The following is a 10,455-nucleotide window of genomic DNA, read 5'->3' on the forward strand; positions in this document are numbered from 1 at the left end:
TTGGTGATAACATCGACATTAACTTCTGTAGGTGACAAGCTCATTTACTGTATGCTTGGGTCATCGTTACTTTTCCAGTCCTAGTTGTCAAATACGTATGGTTAAGAATCTGACTATGCAGATTCTAGCTGATACATTTCGGAGAGAAACACTTGTGTGGAAGCTCAAGTTGCTTGATGCCGCTTCCATGTTTGCCAATGCACATCTTCATCTAGTACAAGCTCAGACTCTAATTCTCTCCAGGTCCGTGTTATCGATCATCACAGTACAGGTTCTTCTAATAATTATTGAAAATTTCAGGGGAGTAGTTAGCAACTAGGTTAATCTAACTTGTTTATCAATTACAGCGGAAATGACCAAATACTTCCCAGTAAATTCGAAGGTAAACGACTTCGAAAGAAACTGCCTAAATGTGAAGTCCGCTCATTCAAAGACAACGGCCATTGCCTTTTTCTGGTATATATCCACTCTGCGTCTTGTATAGGAATACAACTGCCAAACACTAAATTTCATCTCATTCAAAGATGTAATCTGATATGCTTCCATATTAGTTACATCTCCTTTTGCTTTCGTATATGACAGGAGGACGGCATTGATCTGGTCAGTATCATAAAGGCCACTTCTTTTTACCGGCGTGGGTCTCGTCAGGATTACATCTCCGACTACATCCCACCAACCATCTCAGAATTTAACAAATGTTATGGGGTGAACAGGTAAAACTACACATACACATTATGTCCCAAAATGGCTTGGTATGGTTTTGGTGAAAAAAAAAAAAAAAAAATTTGATTGATCTTGATATTTTTTGTGACAAATAGGCTCCTTGAGGTGATCATGGGCCCTGTATTTCTGTCGACTACAGAAGATGGGAAATTGGTGAGGGGGCTTGGGGGAATACCATCGGAAGGACCTGTACTGTTGGTAGGCAATCACATGCTACTGGCGAGTGACAAAATTTCACTCCCAGGTCAATTTGTTCATGAGAAGAACATCAATTTGCGGCCTCTCGTGCATCCCATGATGTTTACGAGACTGAGAGATGGATTATTACCTGATGTGTCTGTTTATGATACACTCAGGATGATGGGGGCAGTCCCCATCTCGGGCACTCACCTCCATAATCTCTTGTCTGCTAGATCCCATATTCTGTTGTTTCCAGGAGGAATCCGCGAAGCTCTACATCGTAAGGTTAGTAGTTATATACTAGTTGGTTATCCGGAGTAAGGTCTCATAAATGGCAGCAGATCCTTTGGATACGTGAATATGGTTGTTATATATATATATATATATCAGGATTGGATGTCACACTTGAGTTCTATTGCTGCTATCAGTGTTACCTGTGGTAGTGAAAACAACTCATCACGATTTTCTCAATAACAGGGAGAAGAATACAAGTTGATGTGGCCAGAGAAAGCAGAGTTTGTGAGAGCAGCAGCCAAATTTGGAGCCAAAATAGTACCCTTTTGTGGAGTTGGGGAAGATGATTTTTTAAAAGTGAGTTTCCAAAATATGTAGTACACTTTGCATCCAAGCCACGTGTAGCTTAGTTGGTATAACTGTGTGTAAACGAATATGCAGGTGGTTGTAGATTACAATGACCAGGTAAAGGTTCCGATGGTGAAAGAAGTGCTAAAAAGAGTGTCAGCGGAAGGCCCGGAGGTGAGGTAATGTGAATGAAATTTAGTAGAGAGAATATTAATTGTAGAAATGGATGATGGTGAGTTACATTTGACATGGTTGGCGTTTGGAAGGGGAAGCGTGGAAGGAGAAGAGGGGAACCAAGACTTCCACATGCCAGGAGTGATACCAAAGTGGCCAGGGAGATACTATTACTACTTTGGGAAGGAGATAGAGACGGGAGCTGAAGAGTTGAGAGACAGAGACAAGGCAAAGGAGGTGTACGCAGAGGTGAAAAAAGAGGTTGAGAGATGCATAAAGTTTGTGAAGCAGAGAAGGGAGGAGGATCCTTACAGACCTCTCTTACCCCGTCTCCAATATCACCTGCAGCACGGCCTCCTCTCACAAGTCCCCACTTTCCCCTTTTGAATATACATTTACACAATTAAATTCATCAAAGGGGCATTTCAGTAATGGTGCTTATACCTCATAAGCCGTTTGCAAATAGTTATATTCCATAAAATTTGGGACTTTTTTTTTTATCGTATGAATAATGATTGCAGCACCCACATTGTAAAATTCTCCCTACACGATCACCATAACATTTTGGGAAACTAGAGATTCTAAACTAAAGGAGGAAGTGTTAGTGCTGTATCAACTCAGGAATGAGCTTGAGAAGAAAGGAGAGCTCTCTCTCAGAGAAGTTAGGCTTTGGCTTAGTATCATCAACATCTCTGCTGGATGGCTGCATCATCTCACTCATGGCCTCTGTTATCTCCTCCACGTGGTCTACTATCACTCCCTCTATACCCATCAAATGCTGCATGTACACAGCCTCAGCCACATTGTTGAGCTTTCCGTAGGTCATGAGAGAGAGCTTGGATTCTTTGATCTTGTAGACGGCGGCGGGGTTGCGGAAAACTCCCTTGACCTCCGAGACAATACCTTGAAGGCCTCCTTCTAAACATACTTTGATTGCTTCCTCCAGCGAATTCCTTCTGGCGTCGTAGTACATCTCAGTTCCACCGTTTGTCAAGAAGAATACCTGTATATATATGTTTTGGTTTTAGAATTTGGATGACAATTAATTAAGTTGATGGATTAAATAAAGGGGAAAGAGCAGTGTCAGTGTGGGAATCATAAACTTACGGGGTAGGTGGTCTGCAACTTCCTGACAAGAAGGGCGGCATCAGGATGGAAGCTGGAGAAGATGATGGGTCTGTCCTTTGCAAAATCAGACACCACCTGCAAGATTGGGAGGAGAAGACGGGAGAGATGATCGGAGGAATAGAAGAGGTTGTCGTCAAGCTTGAGCTCGATGTTGAAACCAAGATTGGGCTTCACAACTTTCTCAAAAGCCTCCTGGAGAGTACAGAGAGAGTCGTCTCCGTGGACGGTCCACTTGAGGATCTTCCCTTCCTTAGACTTTCTCAGCAATGGCTTTCCTGTCTTCTCTGGTTCCCTCTGTGGCCCGTAGGACATGAACTCCGACAAGGAAACCTCCGTGACCCTCTTCTCGTACACCACTCCCTGTTCCTCGGAGAAGATGAAGTCGTCGTGGAAAATGACTGGGCAGCCATCTCTGGTGACCTGCGCGTTCAATAATTAAAAAAAAAAACAGAAGAGATCAGATCTTTAAATCTTTTTTTTACTCCTACAGTATTTTATTACATTAATAAAAACAAATTCCAAGACAAAATGTCAACGGATGGAACCCCCACGTGGTACAGCCGGCGGTCACGTGGATGCACCAAATTAGAAGGAAAAAAAAAAAAAAGAGCCGATCGAAATTCAAATGCGGCGAACCGAAGAGGATTGAAAAAGAAACAAATAATATTATTACCTGAACATCGAATTCGATAAAGTCGAGAGGGAGTTTAGAAGCGGCATTGAAGGAGAGGATGGAGTTCTCCTTAAGAGCAGAGAACCTTAGATCAGGCGACTGCGACATGTTCATGCCGTGCCCTCTATGTCCCACCACCAGAAACTTGTTGTTGTTATTCGCTTTGCGAGAGGAGCAGAGAAGAGACGGGTTCTCAGGGAAGTTGTCGAGGCTCGGCACTTCCGACACATGAATGGCTTTTAGAGACATTATTATTATTTTTATAATAATATTTCTTCTTTAAAAAAAAAAAAATGGATTGATGATTTGAGGAGAGGGAGGGATGGGGGTTCAGAGATTGCTTTGGGGGCTTTGCTTAAAAAGAAGAAAGAAGAAGAAGATTGGGATCCTTGCTTGGAATATTCTTTGGATCGCCACGTCATCATCATTCGGTAATAACAGTCAAAATTTATCCGTTTTGGATATTCCTTCCTTCCCTCCTCTCTTCGGCTCCCTCCCTCTTGGGCTCTTGGTGGGCCTTCTCTCTTTCTCAAATGGAAATGGAATTAAAGTCAGCCATCAATGTTGATTGATTCACACACCTTCTCTAATCTTTTTTTTTTATGGAGTATAATATATATACATAACTTTATTTTATTTTTCTTTTATTTCCAAATATTCCAAAGCATATTATTATTCAAGTTTATTTTCTTCTTTCTAGATCTTGTATCTCTTTTATCTCTTTTTTTCAACAATAATAATTTTGTTGTAAAACACTTGGAGTTAATCTTCCATAACCGGCCCATACACGATCTGTACAAGATTCATGTACGTCCAAGGCAATAAGGCCCGTTGGCCATCTCCTTTATACTTAGTCGGTTTAGGTTTTGGGCTTTGCTTTTACTATATATATGTAATCTCATTCGATTTATCAATAAAAATAACAAGAGATTTACAACCTTCAATTCTCTAGTTTCATAACACATTATCAGCACGAATCTTTAAAGCCAGCTGAGAAAAATCTTACCCTAAAACCCTAAAAACCACCGCCTCTTCCCTTGTTCGTGATACACCCGAGTTCGTGGTCTGTTCTTGTCCGGGGTGAGTTCTGTTCGGCGATCGGTTCCTGTTCGAAGTAGCAGCTCAAGTTCGATCGGTTTCTTCCTCCTACCTTGTCCGAGGTTCGTGATCAAGAGAAGTAAAACCGAGGTCTTTAGCTCACGGTTCATATCCAGTCAACCTCCAAAACAGTGGAAGGTAAATAAGATCAAACCCTCTCAAAACCATATAAATCGAACTTGATCTATTAAATTATTAGAACCTTAAAACTACAAGTAAACAATCAACAAACAAGTTCTTATGCTTTGAAATCTTAAAACCCTATAACTTTAAAACTTTAAAATCGGTTGTTATAGGTTGTTTAGATTGGTTGCAATTAAACTGTTTATGATATAACTAAAATCCGATTGTGTTGATTGATTGCTTGTTGCATAAGAACCTTAGAACTAAAACCTAAAATCCGAATTGCTTAAGATTAAAAAAAAAAAAAATAGGGTTGTTTGAATTGATTGTTTGTTTCATAAGAACCCTAGAACTAAACTACTAAATTCGAAATTCATAGAAGAAAATTTAATCTAATTGTTCTAAGGATTAAATCTGATTTAGGTGTTTGAGAAATTCAAACCCTAAAACTAAGAAATTAAAATCGGAAATTTTATGTGTTTGCATAAAATAAATTAGATAACTTCTAAAATTATTATAATCATTATCTTAAATGTTTAAGAATTATTTCCTAAAACTTTGTTATTATCCAACCTTAAGAAAAAGGAAATTCAATCTAGTAAAAGGAAATTTTCTAAAACCCAAAACTATTTAAAAAAAAGGAAATTGTTGCATGCTAGTATCTATCTAGGTTTATTGTCTTGCATGCATGATTAAACCACGAAATTTGAGTATAAGTGTTGGGCATGGATAGGTCTCATTACCGCATGACCCTATGTATTTGGCATGGTTCGGTCTCATTACCGCATGTCCTATTAAGTGATTGCATGGATCGGTCTCATAATACCGCATGCTAATGAACGGTTGTCTATTTCTGTATTATGCAGATGGCAAGGCTTAACAATCTTGACTATGTTGCCTTGAATGCCTCTGGAGACAATTACCTGCAATGGGCATTGGACACTAAGATCATGCTGAAGTCAAAGGATTTATTTGAGTGCATTGAGGAAGGTTATGAACCATCTGATAAGCAAAAGTACAAGGCCATTATGCATATGCGCCATCACCTTGCTGAGAGTCTCAAGAATCAGTACCTCACCATAGAGGATCCACTTGACCTTTGGACAGAGCTGAAAAGCAGATATGGACACCAAAAGACGGTGCTCCTACCAAAGGCTCAATTTGATTGGAAAAACCTAAGGATCCAGGACTACAAATCCGTGGATGAGTATAACTCAGAGCTTTTAAAGATTGTCTCAATCCTTAGGTTGTGTGGTACTGAGGTGACCGAGAAGGAACTGCTAGAGAAGACATTCTCTACTTTTCACACTAACAACATACTGCTAGCTGAGCAGAACAATGAGCTATTAATGATGAATAGTGCATTGAGACCTCCTAGTACAACCCCATTACAAGAAGCTCACAAGGTTGACTTAGCAAAGAAAAATCCTCAAGAGCCTAAAGAGCCAAAGGAGACCAAGGAGTCTAACTATGTCCATATGGACAAGAGTGGCCGTGGTGGTTTTGGTCGTGGCACTTACCAAGGACATAAGTTCGGTGGTCAAGGCCGTGGTAACCGATCCGGTTTCGGCCGTGGTCGGGGTAGAGGCCGTGGGGCATTCAAGCCACAACCAAAGACCAAGTCCACTTGCCATAGATGTGGTTTGGAGAACCATTGGATTAAGACTTGCAGAAATCCTAAGCATTTTGTTGATCTCTATCAAGAGAGCTTGAAGAAAAATCCAGAGGCTAACCTGGTTCATCTCGATGGTGAAGATGATTTTGACCATGAGAAGGATGATCTATTTGATCATGAGACCTCAGATTGTTTAAGAGGGGATATGTGAACTCAAAATGTTGTTTTGGTTTAAATTTCTATGCTTTATGTTTTTGCATTCGATTGGATTATTTTGTTGGATAATTATTTTGGTTTAAATTCAACGTTATTTCATACTTGTTTTATTAAAGTTTAAAAACAAAATTATTGTCATTATAGAAATGGCTGAGGACAAAAGTGAACTTGTAGTGGATAGTGGATACAGCCACACAATCTTGAAGGATAAGAGATACTTTATTAATCTCATAATGAAAAATGCCAATGTTAGTACAATTGCGGGTATAGCAAGCCTTATAGAGGGCTACGGCCAGGCTCATATATTATTACCTAATGGCACACATCTTGAACTAAGTGATGTCTTGTATTCACCCAGCTCTAAGAGAAGCTTATTGAGCTTTAAGGACATTCGATTAAATGGTTATCATGTTGAAACAAAGGGTGAAGGAGATAAAGAATTTCTATACATTACTGCAATCGTACAAGGACATAATAAAGTCCTAGAGACTATACCTGCACTAGCCACTGGTCTTTACCATGCTAAGATTAACATGATAAAATCTAACATGGCAAAGAATAAAATGTTCAATGAACAGTTCACTCTATGGCATGACCGGCTTGGCCATCCGGGTTCTAACATGATGCGTAAGAGTATTCTGAATTCAAATGGGCACACTCTTAAAGAGAGAAAAGTTATCCCTAAGAATCTCACGTGTGTAGCGTGTGCACAAGGGAAACTTATTATAAGGCCATCACCAGCAAAAGTACATAAAGAAACTTTGTATTTTCTGGAAAGAATACAAGGGGACATATGTGGACCTATACACCCACCTTGTGGGACGTTTAGGTACTTTATGGTCCTTATTGATGCATCGACTAGATGGTCGCATATTTGTTTGCTATCCACAAGGAACCTAGCATTTACTAGGCTGTTGGCTCAAGTTATAAGACTAAGAGCACACTTTCCAGATTTTCCACTTAAGACTATACGTCTAGACAATGCTGGTGAATTTACATCCCAAACGTTTAATGAATATTGTATGTCCATGGGGGTGAGTGTGGAACATCCTGTGGCACATGTCCATACACAGAATGGATTAGCTGAATCCTTCATTAAATGTATTCAATTGATTGCTCGGCCATTGCTAATGAGGTCGAAGCTTCCTGTGTCGACTTGGGGACACGCAGTATTACATGCAGCAGAGCTTGTATGCATCAGGCCATCTAGTGAACATAAGTATTCACCATCCCAACTATTAACGGGTCATGAGCCAGACATATCCCATCTCAAAATATTCGGGTGTGCCGTTTATGTACCGATTGATCCACCACAGAGAACTAAGATGGGACCTCAAAGGAGGATGGGAATATATGTTGTATATGAGTCTCCCTCCATTATTAAGTATCTTGAGCCAACTACAGGAGATTTGTTTAAGGCTAGATACTCGGACTGTCAATTTACAGAATCCGAATTTCCTATGTTGGGTGGAGAAACAAGCAAGCTGGTTAAACAATTAACATGGAATCAAACATCCTTAAATTGGCAAGATCCTCGAACTCTAGCATGTGATGCAGAGGTTCAAAAGATTATTCATTTACAAAATCTAGCTAATAAATTGCCAGATTCCTTTGCTGACCCAAAGAGAGTAACAAAATCGTACATACCAGCTTGTAATGCACCAATACGTATTGATGTTCAGAAGGAACACAATCAAGTTGCTAAAGAGTCTAAGCCACGTTTAAAACGAGGTAGACCATTAGGTTCCAAAGATAAGAACCCTCGGAAATTTAAGAAAGGTGCAAATCAAACCGAGGTTAAGGAAATGATAGACATAGCCACGGCAAATCCTAAGGTACCAAATGAGGTTTGGGACGCTGAACCTCAAGGTCCTGAAGGTGTTGATAATAATGAGACGTCAATCAATTATATCATGTTTGGAATACAATGGAACCATAAGAATGTCGACATTGATGAAGTATTTGCATATAAGGTAGCACTTGAGATAAATGAGGATCATGAACCCACGTCTATATTAGAGTGCACTCAAAGTAAAGATTGGCTAAAGTGGAAAGAAACCATTGACGTGGAGTTAACCTCTTTGAAGAAGAGGAATGTGTTTGGTCATACTTTAAGGACACCATTCAATATAAAACCAGTAGGACATAAGTGGGTCTTTGTAAGGAAGAGAAATGAGAGTAATGAAATCGTGAGATATAAGGCACGACTTGTAGCACAAGGATTCTCTCAAAGATCAGGAATAGATTATGTGGAGACATACTCCCCTATGATGGATGCAACGACTTTTAGATATCTAATAAGTCTGGCTATAAGAGAAAAACTGGATTTGCGGTTAATGGATGTTGTAACCGCATACTTATATGGTCCACTGGATAATGAAATTTATATGAGATTACCAGAGGGTTTTGAGCTTAAAGATAAGAGTGGTTCTCGAGAACAGTACTGCATAAGGCTGAACAAATCCCTTTATGGACTGAAACAAAGTGGTCGAATGTGGTACAATAGACTAAGTGAGTACCTAGCCAAAGAGAGCTATAAAAATGACCCTATCAGTCCATGTATTTTTATAAAGAAGTTTGCAAACAAAGGGTTTGTAATAATAGCAGTGTATGTGGATGATTTAAACATCCTTGGAACCTCTGGTGAAATTGCCCAAACAATAGAATATCTCAAGAAAAAATTTGAAATGAAAGACCTAGGTAAGACTAAGTTCTGTTTGGGATTGCAACTTGAGTACATTAATAATGGAATCCTTGTGCATCAAATGGCATATACAGAAAAAGTACGCAAGATGTTTAATATGGACCAAGCTCACCCATTGACCAGCCCAATGGTTGTGAGGAGTCTTGATTTGGATAAAGATCCATTTGGTCCAAAGAAGGCCGATGAGGAAGTTTTCGGTCCTGAAGTGCCATACCTCAGTGCTATAGGAGCGTTAATGTTCTTGGCTAGCCACACTAGACCGGACATATGTTTTGCCGTGAACCTCCTAGCAAGATTTAGTTCTTGTCCGACTAAAAGGCACTGGAATGGTGTTAAGCATGTTCTGCCTTACCTACAAGGGACGACAAACTTTGGTTTATTTTATACTAACTATAACAAGGAATGTTTAGTTGGTTTTGCTGATGCAGGTTACTTATCGGATCCGCACAATTCAAGGTCCCAGACCGGTTATGTTTTTACTCACGGTGGTATGGCGATCTCATGGCGTTCTATGAAGCAAAGCATTGTGGCCACTTCGGCTAACCATGCGGAGATCCTAGCAATTCATGAAACCGGACGTGAGTGTGTTTGGTTGAGGTCAATGACTCAACATATCATGACAGATTGTGGCATGATCGACGACAAGGAAGCAACAATCATATACGAAGACAATACGGCCTGCATCGCACAACTCAAGGAAGGATACATCAATGGAGATCGGACGAAGCACATCCTACCTAAGTTCTTCTTCACACATGAACTACAAAAGGCCGGAGAAGTTCAAGTGGTGCAAGTTCAATCATGCGATAACTCAGCCGATCTCTTCACTAAGGCATTACCGACAACTACATTCAAGAAGCTCATACACCAGATTGGAATGCGGAGGCTTAAGGACTTTAGGGATGCTTAGAACAGGGGGAGCAATGCGTGCTGTACTCTTTTTCCTTCACCATGGTTTTGTCCCATTGGGTTTTCCTGGTAAGGTTTTAATGAAGCAGCACCCCAAGCGTATTGCATCGATCCCTTAGCATCGGCACGGTTATATCATCCAAGGGAGAGTATTGTAAAACACTTGGAGTGGATCTTCCATAACCGGCCCATACACGGCCCGTACAGGACCCCTGTACGTCCAAGGCAATAAGGTCCGTTGGCCATCTCCTTTATACTTAGTCGGTTTAGGTTTTAGGTTTTGCCTTTACTATATATATATAACCTCATTTGATTTATCAATAAGAATAA

General features: G+C 40.1%; 2 protein-coding genes across 2 annotated transcripts; one reads left to right on the forward strand and one right to left on the reverse strand.

Annotated features, from left to right (window-relative positions):
• The first annotated feature begins 97 nt into the window (after nucleotides 1-97).
• LOC104773918 (acyltransferase-like protein At3g26840, chloroplastic) lies at nucleotides 98-2,182 on the forward strand. Its single transcript, XM_019242780.1, has 7 exons — nucleotides 98-243; nucleotides 348-456; nucleotides 583-713; nucleotides 819-1,188; nucleotides 1,381-1,494; nucleotides 1,579-1,664; nucleotides 1,752-2,182. The coding sequence occupies exons 1-7, from the start codon at nucleotides 98-100 to the stop codon at nucleotides 2,044-2,046; spliced, it is 1,251 nt and encodes a 416-aa protein (XP_019098325.1). The 3' UTR covers nucleotides 2,047-2,182.
• LOC104773917 (glycerophosphodiester phosphodiesterase GDPD1, chloroplastic) lies at nucleotides 2,108-3,823 on the reverse strand. The gene is made up of 3 exons (XM_010498589.1): nucleotides 3,461-3,823; nucleotides 2,767-3,207; nucleotides 2,108-2,662 (listed from the first exon to the last, which is right to left on the reverse strand). The coding sequence occupies exons 1-3, from the start codon at nucleotides 3,707-3,709 to the stop codon at nucleotides 2,261-2,263; spliced, it is 1,092 nt and encodes a 363-aa protein (XP_010496891.1). The 5' UTR covers nucleotides 3,710-3,823; the 3' UTR covers nucleotides 2,108-2,260.
• Between the last annotated feature and the right edge of the window lie 6,632 nt (nucleotides 3,824-10,455).

This window comes from Camelina sativa, unplaced genomic scaffold (genome assembly GCF_000633955.1).
Source record: "Camelina sativa cultivar DH55 unplaced genomic scaffold, Cs unpScaffold00765, whole genome shotgun sequence".
NCBI lineage: Eukaryota > Viridiplantae > Streptophyta > Magnoliopsida > Brassicales > Brassicaceae > Camelina > Camelina sativa.